Raw genomic sequence first — 14,098 nt, forward strand, 5'->3', positions numbered from 1 at the left:
GGATGCTATCCTGTCGCTGAAGGAGACGCAGATCTGTATAACTGCTGCTATCATGTGTGTGAATTCTCCTACACAGGTATTGTGGCACACGTATTGTTCGCGTTGGTGGTACGATAGAAGAGGCTCGATTGACACAGGTGATGGTGCTGCGCATTGCAAATAGATTCAGTGCCAGGACAGGAGACATTGTGGCGGTGGACGATATCGACTTCGACGATAAGCCTTCTATTTAGGGGACTTGCATTGAGCCTGGCTTGACTGGCATAGATTTAGGCAGTACCCGCGTTGTTAAGAGCCTTATATCAGTAATAAGAGGCATATAAGAAATAACCAGCTTTAAAGAAAAACCTTCAGTAGTGCTGTAGGTAACTCAGTTAGCCGAAGGAGGGGGAACATCTCCATTGGCGTTGACGTGGACTCCATCATCCAAGCCAGGAACCAGCTCACTTCCTACCACAGTGATCTCCGTGTACGGAGGCGGCACAACCCAAATTAGATCGAATCTATCCCCAGGATACTTCACTTCGCCAGTCCATCCAGTCTGTGCTGCGTAACCCTGAATACCAATCGCCTTGGCGATACCCTCGAGAGATTTATGCTCCCAGCAAAGCAGTACGTTTCCCGGGCCCTCATAGTGTGTAGCTCGCTTTGCAGCTTTATGGTGAGCTTCCCGTTTAATCGTTTTATCGACCTTCAACCCAAGCGCGTCTGCCAACGGCTCCACAGTCTTCCAAGGACGATCGCGACCACCATCTACTTCAATTAGAAGGATGCTAAAGAGAAATGCGATCGGGGGGACAAACCTGGGTCAGGCTCTTCGGCCATGATGTATCCAATGTTGTAGATCGAATTCGCTCCGAAGACATTGACGAGATCGTTTGCACGTTCTTTGCCTTGAGCAGACAGTCCATGCGGTTCTTTTCCGTGATGAGGGGCGGGCTTCTCTCCATGTCGGATCATGTAAATGGTAGGCTTTGTCTACTGATTCGTAAGCATTTAGCTCTGGCCAGCGGAACGTAAGAGGACTGACTGATGTTTCGGAAGACATATTGTCAAGATCAGTCTATCAGATGATCGTGTGTAATTGGTCAAGAGTTCAACGGGTTCGGAAAGGGCTTAGAGTCAGCGGGAGGTATTCCAGGATCAGATTGTGTGAATTGAGGAAGGAAACAAGAACAGAGCGACCATCGAGCTATATAAGCAGCAAGCTTGCAAACGCCAATCTCTACGTATCATGGTCTAGACTTGGCCGCAAAAGGGTCAGAGCGGCATTGCACGAATAAAAGACAAAGATGAGGTGAACTTGTCTCAGCCAGCCTGCACATCTCTGTATGGGGTTGTGGCTGGCTGAAAACTACTCGGGAGCTAGCGACGGCTACCCGGCATTCCGTCCGCAAGCCGCCCAGCCGATCTAGTCGTAGATGAGGGGTTGAGAAGTAGAATACGTAGATAGCTAATTTGGGCTGTCTGGTCCGTAGCATCGAACGTCAAGGTGAGAGCTGAACCATGATCATTCCAGAGACATAGCTGGGGAAATTAATGAGCCTGTTCTGGGGTTTCTCTACGCAAAGACTGTTTGCTCACGGTGTAAATAATACAAGTTAATTTCGTAGCTTTGTTAGCGCATATGAGCTGACGTATACTGCACGCGTTGCCTCGTATATACACACTACTGATGTCAGTATAACAAGGTACCTACTATGCTATCTTACAAGTCGGCATGGAAGCCATTGTATGCCATCTTCCGCATTGCGGGGTATATACGAGATTCTCTGCCCCATCAAAGCGTAGAGTTGCAGACATTGCCACTAACCCTCTATAAGTATGGTGACGTTGCTGTACATCTGGAGCCTCTAATAAGACAAATGCATAGTTGCTGATCACAGGTAGTGCGCAAAGCTCAACAGACAAAGATTTGGTGTAGCAGCGGAGGAACTACTCATCCTACCAGTGTCTGGCAATTATTACATCTTTGTTATTCAATGACAGCTCTTTTCTGTATAGATAAAACACTAACTACTAACCCAATCCATAAAGGTACTCATTACACAAGGCCAATGTCAGCCATTTACGATTAATTCATGAGGTCTATAAAGTTCAGGGTAGGCAAGTTGCAAGATTGTAATATTTTTTTTACTGACAGGTTTAGACCTAAATAAAGAAAGCACCGCAGGGAAGAGCTCCGTGATATAACATTAATTAATAGCAGTTGAATGAGACAGAAGTCGAAGCCTCTGAGGAGTTAGGTCTTAAATCCGTTCATTTTGCCGTATGAGTTACAGCACTAACTTGACCAACCATCACATTTCGGAGCTGAGTACGCCACCCCCCCACTACATGATCTCTCAACTCCGAACTCCGGAAACCCTTGTACTTCTGCGATCATGACATCGAGCAAATAGTTAACATTATAAAATTCATGTCTCTGAGCTCACTTCATCGAAGATTTTAATTCCACTTGACTTCTGTCACTGAATTATTACATTAAGCATCGTAAACAATGAATGGCAAAGAACTACCTGCAGCGGCTCCTTTGCCGGCGCCAGAGCCCTATAGCATCTTCGACACACGCCAAACTGCCTTGATCGTGACAATCGTCTCCATCGCAGCAACATGTAAGTTCCCACATGAGTCTTAATCTCAACCTCTCTTGTTAACCATTCCGCAGTCTCGGGTTTCGCATCAAACATTTATTTCCCCGCCCTCCCAACCATCGCCCACGACCTCGACGTCTCAATCGAATTGATCAATCTCACAGTGACTTCATACCTTGTCTTCCAAGGGCTTGCTCCCAGTCTCTGGGGGCCAATATCAGATGTCAAGGGCCGTCGAGTTGCATACTCACTCACTTTCATTGTCTTCCTGGGAGCATGTATTGGCCTGGCAGAAGCCAAGAACTACGCGACTATGGTTGTCCTGAGATGTGTTCAGAGTACTGGTAGTGCTAGTACGATCGCTATAGGCTCTGGCGTTATCGGGGATATTACGACTCGAGATAATCGCGGCGGGCTTATGGGTGTATTCCAGGCAGGGCTGCTGGTACCCGTAGCCGTTGGTCCGATTATTGGTGGTGCGCTGGCTGGGTCTCTTGGTTGGAGAGCCATCTTTTGGCTATTAACTATCTACAGCGGTGTTTTCCTGGTTCTCTTGGTTCTTCTCTTGCCTGAAACGTTGAGGTCTATCGTTGGTAATGGGAGCCGAGACCCTACACATGCCGTGGCCAAATACCCTCTATGCGTTTATCAGAAGACGACCAAAGTCCAATGGAATCACGGCACAGTCTCTACGCTACCTACAGCAAAGAAGCGCATCGATATCACAGGACCTTTCCGCATCCTCATCAGCAAGCAAGCCGCTCCCATCATCGTGTTCCTCGCAATCTATTATACTGTCTGGCAGATGAGTATAACAGCTATGTCTAGTCTATTCGAAGACAAATACGGTCTCACGGAAACTCAGATCGGCCTGACTTTCATCGCTAACGGCGTGGGCTCCATGGTTGGGACGCTTATAACTGGCCAGATACTCAACATCGACTACCGCCGTTTCAAGACTCGGCATGATGCACGCATCGCGAACATTAACACAGAGGATGATGTTGAACCTGCCAATACACGAAAGACACAGGAAAATGACTTCCCGCTCGAGACAGAACGTCTCCGTCTCGTCCCTCTATTTTCCCTCCTTCAATGCGCGTCCATCTTGCTCTTCGGGTGGACCATACAATATCCCCAACAGGTTCACATCGCCGTTCCAATTGTGTCAACATTCATCACAGGTTGGTCTGCTGTTTCCATGCAATCCGTCATCATGACATATCTCGTCGATGTCTTTCATGACCGCAGCGCCGCTGCAAGCGCAAGTCTCAACCTCGCAAGATGCTTATTCGCCGCGGGAGGCACAAGTTTTGTTATGCCAATGATCAGCTCTATTGGCGTCGGGCTCGCGTTTACGGTCTGTGCTGCGGTGCAGGGTGTTGCAGTGGTGTGCTTGGCTGTTCAGTGGAAGTTTGGTGCACAATGGAGACGGGCAGCCCAAGAGGCCTGAGGTGCCTTCATAAAGCGAAGCTGATATTTATTAGAGTCAAGAAAACTGCAGATAAATCTAGCTATGGTCCCCAGATGAATACTCATCCGTCGCTCTTCTTCACCTCCGAGATCACATTCCCTTTAGTCGCTTTCGATTTTACACTCATTCGTAGATCTATCCTAGACCGTGAACACCTTTTTTTTGGCGTCACTCGCTGTCACTGTCATCTAAAGTTTCCATATTTGGAGGACCCTTTCGTGCAGATGGCCATCTTTGCCGGACAGACGGCTGGCGCGCACGTCTTGCAGCCTCGTCTCCGCATGCTATAGTCGTGGGTTCGTCCTTTACCGCTTGTGTCGGGAGGTTTGGCCCAGGTGACCTGCTCTCCTGGTTCTCTGCTATCGCCTCGGGCTGGAAACTTTGATCTGTATTGGCGTTCTCAGATGTCCTGCCACTGAGACTCTGTATACGCCCGCTTAAGGTTGGTGCGTCGTCGTCGCCAGCAAGGCTGTCTTCGTACAGGTCTTCAGATTCGTCTTCAATCTCGTTCCCATGGCCTGTATTCAATTCAATTAGTAAAAGAAAAAAACAGATCTCAATAGACGACAACTTGCCTGCTAAGTTTCTACTGATATACGATTTGACTATGTCCTTGTCCTCAAGATCCTTGTCATTGAGATCAAGGTTTCGGAAGTGACAGACTGGAAGCCAATCGACCTTGTGAGGAGTTTCCCCAACAAGGCACATTATCGGGTATACCCTATTACCGGCATACTTCCCATGCTCCTCATAGCCCTCAGCCCATTCATACCTGTTAGAGGTCTTATTAAGCTTGTAACAAGCGGGAATATCGACTTTAAGGTCTGACTCGGTGACAGATTGCATCTCCGGATCATCGCCAAGCCGCGGGAAGAACGGCATGACCAGAAAGGCGTGCAGGCAATGGCCCACATCGTCGTCACCAAACCAAGCCATGTGTATTTCGCCAGTCTGTGGTGCCTGTGTGAGGTTCCTGACAGAAGCCTCTCGACGCTTCTTTTTCTCCGCCTGCTCCGCTAGGTAACGATCCGCAGCGATGTTATTCAGCAGGACAAGTTCGTCACTGCCAACCACAACTTGAGTCCCGAGCGATTTAAGCGCCTGAGTAGCGTTCGGTCTCTTGACAGAGTGTCCTTTCCCTTTAAGGTGACTCATGGCAGATTGGAGCGGGTTCTCTTTGCGGAAATGCTTCTCGTGTTTCTCGCATCCAAAGATGTAGTAGAGCCCATTGATCTTGACAATTCTGTATTTCCATCGGGCATTACCGCCTTGATATACCTCGTTGAAGCTAATTGTTCTTTCGGTCACAATGTCACTTGAGGCGCTCTGCCGCTGGTGCTTTGCAGGGCGAGATGCGACAGGATTGTCGCGTCTCTTGTTGGACCGACCTGTCTGGCCAGTCGGTTCAGCTCCGACTTGCTGCTCAATATCAGTCGAGAAGCCTCTCGACGGAGTTGCGCTGTGTGTACGCGAGGGGGTTGACCTGGGCTCGATCGTGTTGCGAATAGCGTTGGTTTGGGGAAGGTGACCTGGGGATCCAATAGTGTCATGGGTTGCTCGGTCGTTGGAGAGGGTCGGAGGCTGAATGGAGGCGAGATCTGGAGATCGGACAGGATTTCCCAGCGTTTCAGAGGTCTGGTGGGTTGTGTGATCGATGCCAGTATTGAAGGTAGCACAAGTGGCCCGCTTCTGGTAGCCTTCCTTCGATAGTCTCGAGTCAAAGAGGTCTAATTGCTCCTTACGCTTGGTCTCGGCTTCCTGGTGTTGCTTTTGTATCTCCTCGAGGCGATCTCCGTACCTGACGAGTTCTCGGCACAAGGCTCTTTTCTTCGCAGGGTCCCGTTCACGGCTGTGTCGTTCTTCTGCAGCGTTGTAATCCGCCTGAGCACGCGAGATATCTCCTACCGGCACCACGTCATTTAGCGACGATGTCAAATCCTCGAGGAGTTTTAAAGCAGCAGCATGTCGCTGAGCAAGAGAGTCTCCCATATTGATCGACCTGCAGGACTAGCTTGGTGTGGCAGGTCTCTTGCGCAGCAAGTAAGGTCAAAGTAGATTATCACGACCAACACAAGAAGGAAACGAAGTTCTCGAGGATTAAAGAGGGGCAGAAATGAAATAGAAGAAAGACAGGAAAGCAAGAGAAAAGAGATTTCACCCGCAGCCTGACTTGTGTCTCATCCAATCAACATGTTGTTGGACCAGGGTCTTTCCCGTCTGCCTTCCAACATGTCGAATAACCAATGATGAGCCGACTTTCAGCCCCCATGTAGCCGGGTATCTGCACCTGTGGCTTGCTTAGTCTTGTTTCCCCACTGTCAGAGCGTTGTCAATTACTGTAGTACGCAGTAGAAAGTAAACGGAAAGGAAATCAAGCGGGTATGGACGATGTACGCTGCCGTTTGCTTCCTTCACGGATCTCATAGCCTGCCTGATTGTCTCTCATGGGCTCACGAAATTCCGGATTGCTTGAACCTCGACCAGATCAAACAGCCACTGGGCGAAAGTCTCTAGCTCTTCGCCATGGCTTGTTGCGGCCTTCGTGGCAACGCCTTGAACTCAGATTCTCTATTTGTTCATCCGGTTGTTGGTAGCGGCCAACGTCAGTCAATCTCAATCTCTGGGTGAATACATATTTTGGTGTCGTCAGGCTTTACAACGGCTACACCATGCACTGACAGCTGGACAGGGATTATCCATAATTGCCTCTTCCTTGTCGATCTTTCTGCAATAACCAACGCTTGGCAACGATCTCCGTTTGGCAGTCAACGACTAAGCCAGTTTTAACCTGTCACCTAGATTGAATATCTGTCTCTATTAGGCCGGAGCGACAAAGTACATTCGCGCGGAGACGTCCTCTCCCGTTTGCCAGCAGAACTCACAGTATTAACCCTGCCAATAGAATGTAATGGAATAGGTACACAAGCATTTCTTTGCGCAGTGGCAGCTCCTTTTTCGTTTGGGATTCTTGACCGCTGTTTGTAATGTTTGCAGAGACAGTGTTAGGGTTAATGTGTTGTTTACATGCAATCAGCCCGTTGCCTTACACGTTTGGACTAAGATAATTGGTCTGATGGTGAAGACATTTCGTTCACCCAACCCCCTCCCATGACGGCCGTTCCACTCTAGTCACCTCAATCTGTTCTGAGATCAATCGGTGTGTCACATCCAAAGACAGAAATCATTGTGTAGTCCACACATATGCATCCCTCATGTCAGTAACCTTACACTTGCGACAAAGGCTGTGACGACTAGCTAATTGCAACAAATGAGCAAGATGCTCTTGAACCGGTTAAAAGTTGAATTGGTTAAGGCGACATAAATTTATATTAGGCCCTATAAATGAGAGAAATCGAACTGTAAATTCGCTACTCCTCCGATTGGTGAACGTGCTCCCGCGATAAATGCCCTGTAAGCTCACTGGGCCTCGGTTGACCGCCCCTGTCGCATAGCGAGGTACCTATCCACTATAACCTAATTGCTCTACCACTAACAATTACGATCTGAGAGACTTCATCATCAAATGCCAAAAAAGTCACTTCATCACTTCGTGGCTCATTTTTTGGCGAACATTTGCGATTTTCTGTTGGTACCTAAACCGGGAACTGTACTAAATGTCCGCATCGATGCTGTCAATTGTCCTTGGCCCTCCGCTTCGTAAGGCAGTGGGAGGTTGTCGCGGCTCACTCGTTCTGTCTTCTCTGGAGCAGCGCCATCAAAACACAGTTACTTCGCTGCGATGGCGCCTTTTGAGAATGCGAATTACTATTGCCATAGAGATCTTGAAAATATCTTTTGAAGTAATTAAATTCTTATACTTATGATTTATATATATCAGCAAGATTGGCGATTTATGGGTACTAGAGGTCCCGGAATTGCCGAGTTCTCGACCATGATACACCGTCACATAGCTTGTGCAGAGAGAGCAACCAAAAAAAGCCTGGCCCATTGTAAAATATGAGGAATGTGTCCCTGAGAGCATCCAAAAGGTTGTGATTTAACACGAAAAGGTAAAACAAGGAACGCTAGAATCATAAGGACAGCACACATTAGAACCACCACTACACTGGCCACAGCCTCCATTGCAAACGCTGTAAGCACAATCTGCACTGCGAGCATCCAACTGAAGTGGTTCTGCAGGCCCTCGAGGGTGCTTTTCGAGGATAGGCGTAGCTGCAGCCATTGTGGCAAACAGAATGGCTGAAAGGAGCTTCATGGTTTGCTTATCTATTGTCAGTATTGACTTCTTTTATTTAATTAGAAAATTTGAGAACATACTTTTAAAAGTGAAGTAGATCTTGAGAAAAGATATCAGATAAGTTTATTAAAGACAGGTTTTCCAGTTCTATACTGAAGTTAACTTAAGATAAATGTCAGTAATCTTGGGCTCTGTACACATATTTATATCCATGTTAGAAACAGGTTGAGAATTAATCCCTGGGGGTAGTATAAGTAACTGATTGGCGGAGAAATAGCATGACTGTTTGCAGATAATGACTATTGGCCCTTACTATTAATCAGACCATAATACAGCCGGAAGTCTCGGTTCCAGGGTAAAAGTTTAATTTATCTACCGAGTACTGAGTATGGGCTTTTACTCTATTGCCTTTATAATAACTAAGGTAGCTTAAGTGTTCTTACTAGCCTTAGTATTTAAAACCTTTATAACTTATTTAATAAAGCTTTATTTAACTAAAAACCTAGTTCTAATTATAACTAAATCTTTAATAAGCTTTTTTATTTAATATTACTAGCTTATTTAACTTTTTTTTATTTAACTTATAACTCTTTAATTAATATAATTATTATTTATTACTTAACTTATTATTAAAAGAAATAAAAAAAAATATACTTTTTTTTATAAATTTATTATATAATATACTTAAGTTTAGTTTTAGTTTATTTTATTAATTATTATTATTTTATTATTTAATAATACTTTTAAATTATATTAAGAAATTATTTTTTAATAATTTTAATTTTTATAGCTATTTTTATAAATATTATAAGTAAAATAAATAAAGTTTATAAAAATAATATTTTTAATATTACTTTTTAAAATATTTTTAAAAAGTTTTTTATAGCTATTTTTATTATTAATATTTATTTATAACTTTTAAAATAAGTTTATAATATTATATAATATAAAATATATTAAAAAGTAAAAAGATAATTAAAGCTATTTATTAATTACTTATTATATAAATATAATAAAAATTATTTTAAAAGTATTATTTTAAATTAATAAATTTACTTTTAATAAATAATTTACTTTATATATATTTTATATATTTTAATTTAATTATTTTTATAAATAAGTAATAGCTATTTATTTATATATTTTTAAAATTAATTATTAAACTATTTAACTTTTTAGCTAAAAGTAAGACTTTAGGTAATTATAAGGGTAATAAGTATATTACTTATATATATTTATTAATATCTTTTACTTTTATAACTTAGGGGCTAAAGCCTTTTCTAAAACCTAAACCTTAATATAGTTCTTACTGGAAATAAATAGATATCTAGTTTTTAAAGTTCCTACTTATAAAGCAGTCTCTATTTTAAACTTACAGACTGGCTACTATTGACTCCTTTTTAAAGCAAATTCAGGTAGTCTAATTATATAAATTATACTCTTATCTCTTGTCTGACTTAAACAATATGCCCCTTTTTATATAGTTCAGTATACGTAATACAGTCCCACAGCGGAGTTCGATTTCCCTGTCTAACTAGGTTAAACGGCATAAATTTGTAAATAGCCTGAATTATATTACAGTCAATATGTACAGTTATTGGGAGGTATATAGGCGTATTGACAGTACCTAGATAATGAACGTCTCGGCCCGGACGGCCCGGCTGATAGATAAGGTAGATGCCTCAGGCACTATCAATGATAGGCTCTATGGCTAGTGTAGATTGGTATTCTTTGCCTTATGCCCTGTTATCCCAACTCCTCCTCCCTTCAGCTAGATGCCACTCTGTGAGTGATGCTAAAATTTTCAAATTAAAACTTTGGTCAGCTATGAGATCTGACTGAACGCGCTTCGTTGGACAGTCCAGACAGGATTCGGTGAATTCGGCTGGTCATATAGAGCCTATCAAAATCAGCCTGCAGCCTCATTGCAGCCATGAGGCTGAGTAGCAACCAGCTCAATGTCGCAAAGCGGGGTAAGGCATTATATCACTCCTTCATATTGCGGATATGCGTAGAAAGGATATGCCTTGTCGAAAGCAGTGTTTTGCGTTGTAATTTATGTCCTTAAAAACCCACGTAAAGAAGAAAACAAATCTCATTTTCCACAGTGGTAAACAAGGAACTCTCGTTGACCCACTGAACCAACCAAGAACTCTTTAAGCATATTGTGGCTGAGAGCTTATTCCGTCAGAGAGAACCTGGTTGTGTAGTCGTGGGGAAGAACTAGCCAGAAGTGTATTTGAGCAGGTCTGTCACCATGGCATCTCAATCTACACCTCAAAGAGAGCCTATCAGCGCATCAGAGATCTTTCCGAGCGTGGACAATCAAGCTCTTGAAGTTCCTCCAGGAGTACCAAGATTGACATACCAGAGTCTCACGAGCTCCACCAGCTTTCGTCTACTTCAGATCCTATCAGACGGCGGCCAAGATATTCTTCGCTGCAGGATGTTTGATGCTGATCTCGCTGCACAAGATCCTCCCCGATACATCGCATTATCCTATACGTGGCACGAAGAGAGTCTGCCAAAGACCTTCCGGCCTGTGTTGATCAACAACCAGTATCTCAACGTCAGCCTGAATCTCTGGAACTTCCTCCAGAATTACCGCGAAACAGCAGGCGAGCGCGTAATTTGGATCGATCAGATATGCATTAACCAAGATGACACAGACGAATGTATTCAGCAAATAGGGCAGATGTGTGAGATCTATCAGAGTGCTTCTATGGATCTCTTTTGGATCGGCGAGCCGGGAGAGAACGCAGAAACAGTCTTTGATCTTCTATCATCCTTAAATCGCCTGGAGATGCATCTACTTGAGTCCGGAGGTTCTCGCCCTGGGATAAACGCTCTGCTTAACCCCATTTTTATGACGGCAATCGGCCTACCAATGCACAATAACCCAATATGGGGCTCTCTCATGCAGTTTATATCGCGATCCGCGTTTCAGCGAGCCTGGATCATCCAGGAAATCGCAGTATCTCGAAATCCAGCTATATTCTGCGGCCTGTTGATGCTTCCATTCGATGTTGTCGGGAGAGCTGCGACTTTCCTCGTTGAGAGCTCTTGGATTAAACTATTCCACGATATGTACCAGGTCTCTGGTGCAGCGGGCTTCATTACGGGTATGATGAACTGCCGGGTGCGACATCAGGAAGGAGAGCGCCAGAGCTTAGACCTTCTGCTGGCATCGACGCGGCGCTTCAAAGCTACTAAGCCAGTGGATAAGATATTCGCTCTCATAAATCTATCTGAGAGCGGGAGGGCAGAAGCGCTACCGCCGGCACTTAGACCAGATTATCGAAAGTCCGTTGTCGAAGTCTTTCGAGATGTCACTCTTCATCTCATCCGCCGAGGTTCCCTTGACATCCTTTCCGGTATCGAAGATGTTAAGCTTCGGCAGATTCATGGGCTTCCAAGTTGGGTACCGGACTACAGCGTACATCAAGTTGCCTCTATTCTCTGTATGCCACCGCGACCTGGATGGTTTACTTTGTATGCCGCTGCAGCAGGACGGCATGTCAGTGTCCAACATTCGCCTTCAGACCCAAACATCCTAACGTTGTCGGCATACAGAGTCGACAGGATATCCAAGATATCTCCTATAGCAGAGCAGTCGATCTACGGCACTCTAGAGAAGTGGGCGAGTATGGTAGATTTCAATGCACCGTACCCGAGCATCGAGGGCGAGTCCGGTGCAATGATTGACGCCTTTTGGCGCACACTGATCGGAAATGTTGGTTTTGGAACAAGTTCTTACCCTGTCAGTGAAGATTGGGTTTCCAATTTCGCCGCGTTTGTATTGCAAGCTCGGGAAAAAGTCCAGGGGCGCTTTGCGAATTCGCCCGATGCAGACGTGGAGAGCCCGAGTTTGACACCTGGTATCGACTCACTTCTTGACGTGTTGAAAGAGGATCGTCGCGTGAAGGAGGAGGCTTTGGATCAAGATGAAGGTCTTTACGAAAGTACCATGCACCATGTCTCTTGGTATAGAAGATTGTTTCTTACCGAAGGCGGGCTCCTGGGTCTCGCGCATCCATCTGCACAATCAGGAGACGAAGTGGTACTTCTTTCTGGCGGGCGTGTACCCTTTGTGGTCCGGAAAATCGATCTGAACGGCCAAGCCTACTATCATCTCGTGGGGGAAAGTTACGTGCATGGAATCATGGATGCGGAATTGCTAGGCACTGCGGACAACAAATGGGAGGACTTACACATTAGATAAATGAGAGGCCCATCATCGTCCCTCAGAATTTCCATATAGGCGCCATTTAGAGCCGCAAATGTTTAGTATTATGTAATGCATTATGAGTATTAATTGAAAGGTCTCTTCTTAATACTATGATCCATGTTTCCGTTGATTGGTGGCTACATCTGAGGAACACCCAGCTATCAGTAAGCACTATCTAGTCAGCAAGTACGGCACCAAACACGTATATCTGCAGATGCCACTACTCCGAATCATCGCACGTAGATAGCCCTGTAGGACACCACAGTTTGCTCTGGCGGCTCTCATTCCCTTCCGTCATGGCCTCTACACGATGTTCCTGGCTGGACGTGGGCTGAGACCAGATAATATGACACGATCTCTTAGAATCATTCTTTGACATAGACAAGATTCGAGAATATCCTTGGGTTTTATTGCAGGCCCATGTGCACTAACGGAAACGAGCCTCTAGGGGAGCGAGAGTTACCGCCGCGAGATAACTTGGGATGTAGTCTAATTTAATACAAGACCTACTTGAGTTTAGGATCCAGGCGCTCAAAGGCCCTCACGCCATTACGCGAGCTAATGCCGCTGACTTCAATCGGAATATGTTCATTTCTGGCCCGACGTAGCTCCAGTTCACGCAGGGTTACAGATGATACGTGTCTATGATACACGCTGCTTTTGGAAGCTAAATATTACGCGGAACAGAATATGCGAGCCTTGAGTTCAGAGGCCAGTGTGTGCCACAGATATCTGTGTTATATTCGGTGATTCTCTTGAGGCTTGTGGGTGATGGGAGTTGTGATGATTAGAGAGAGCAGCTGAGAAACAGTAGCCTAGCCATTCCCTCGTTACGCTCCTAGGACTTTCCCAAACGAGTTCCAAGCTGAGATTTCAGAAATCTCGGTCATTTCGAGCTGTTGTTTGCTTATACTATTGATCAGTTTCGTGCTTTCTAAAGTCTTCTCGAGGAGACTCAGCCCCTTGCATGTAGTGCTGCGGTTTAAAGAGATCATACGAGAGTATGATGATATGGTATGACAGGAATTTGTGATATTGAAGTAGACATTCGATCTGCAGCCTCTGTGCGGTTCAGGGCGCTCCTAGTCGTCAAGTCAGCTCGCTATCGAACCGCGTCGCCACAGTTGCGACGCCTGCCTCTGCATCGTGCAAAAGTCCATTTAGGAGTTCGTTTTGTCGGCTATGAATTGTTGACAGTGGGCCAAACAACTCCTTCAAAGTTCAACCCTTCCTCTGTTTGGGGCCCGTGTCGTACCCTTTCTAGGATCTAAATGAGGTTTTAATCATGATAGTGAAGAGGTTTGATTGAAATGTACTTGTACCCTGGCGGTGTGTTCCAAGACGACGCGGTGGCTGGAAAAAACCCTTTTGACCTTCAAACCTGATTGGTGATATGTAACTTTGAGTTGATAGACCTGACAGCTGATACATATATCACGCGCCTTACACGGATTAAACCACCACATATCACCATGGTCTTCGGGAGCTCCATATCTCCTCAATCACCTGTCCAGTCGGCCATAAGAGAGGCGATGAAGGTGGTCATCAAGCAACACAATTTTCTCAATCTGTCATGGCAAAATTCCATGGTGCATAAATTCCAG

General features: G+C 45.1%; 4 protein-coding genes across 4 annotated transcripts; 2 read left to right on the forward strand and 2 right to left on the reverse strand.

Moving 5' to 3' along the window:
- Nucleotides 1-370: 370 nt before the first annotated feature.
- Nucleotides 371-1,048, reverse strand: J7337_005043 (uncharacterized protein; the record flags this gene model as incomplete). The annotated part of the gene is made up of 3 exons (XM_044822727.1): nt 371-753; nt 804-978; nt 1,031-1,048. The coding sequence occupies 3 exons, from the start codon at nt 1,046-1,048 to the stop codon at nt 371-373; spliced, it is 576 nt and encodes a 191-aa protein (XP_044681218.1).
- A 1,452-nt stretch (nt 1,049-2,500) lies between these two features.
- Nucleotides 2,501-4,047, forward strand: J7337_005044 (uncharacterized protein; the record flags this gene model as incomplete). Its single annotated transcript, XM_044822728.1, has 2 exons — nt 2,501-2,615; nt 2,669-4,047. 2 exons carry the CDS (start codon nt 2,501-2,503, stop codon nt 4,045-4,047), a joined length of 1,494 nt encoding a protein of 497 aa, XP_044681219.1.
- Nucleotides 4,048-4,236: 189 nt separating this feature from the next.
- J7337_005045 (uncharacterized protein) lies at nt 4,237-6,057 on the reverse strand (the record flags this gene model as incomplete). Its single annotated transcript, XM_044822729.1, has 2 exons — nt 4,237-4,586; nt 4,659-6,057. 2 exons carry the CDS (start codon nt 6,055-6,057, stop codon nt 4,237-4,239), a joined length of 1,749 nt encoding a protein of 582 aa, XP_044681220.1.
- A 4,466-nt stretch (nt 6,058-10,523) lies between these two features.
- On the forward strand, nt 10,524-12,488 carry J7337_005046 (uncharacterized protein; the record flags this gene model as incomplete). The annotated part of the gene is made up of 1 exon (XM_044822730.1): nt 10,524-12,488. One exon carries the CDS (start codon nt 10,524-10,526, stop codon nt 12,486-12,488), a length of 1,965 nt encoding a protein of 654 aa, XP_044681221.1.
- Nucleotides 12,489-14,098: the final 1,610 nt, after the last annotated feature.

Source organism: Fusarium musae, chromosome 4, assembly GCF_019915245.1.
Source record: "Fusarium musae strain F31 chromosome 4, whole genome shotgun sequence".
NCBI lineage: Eukaryota > Fungi > Ascomycota > Sordariomycetes > Hypocreales > Nectriaceae > Fusarium > Fusarium musae.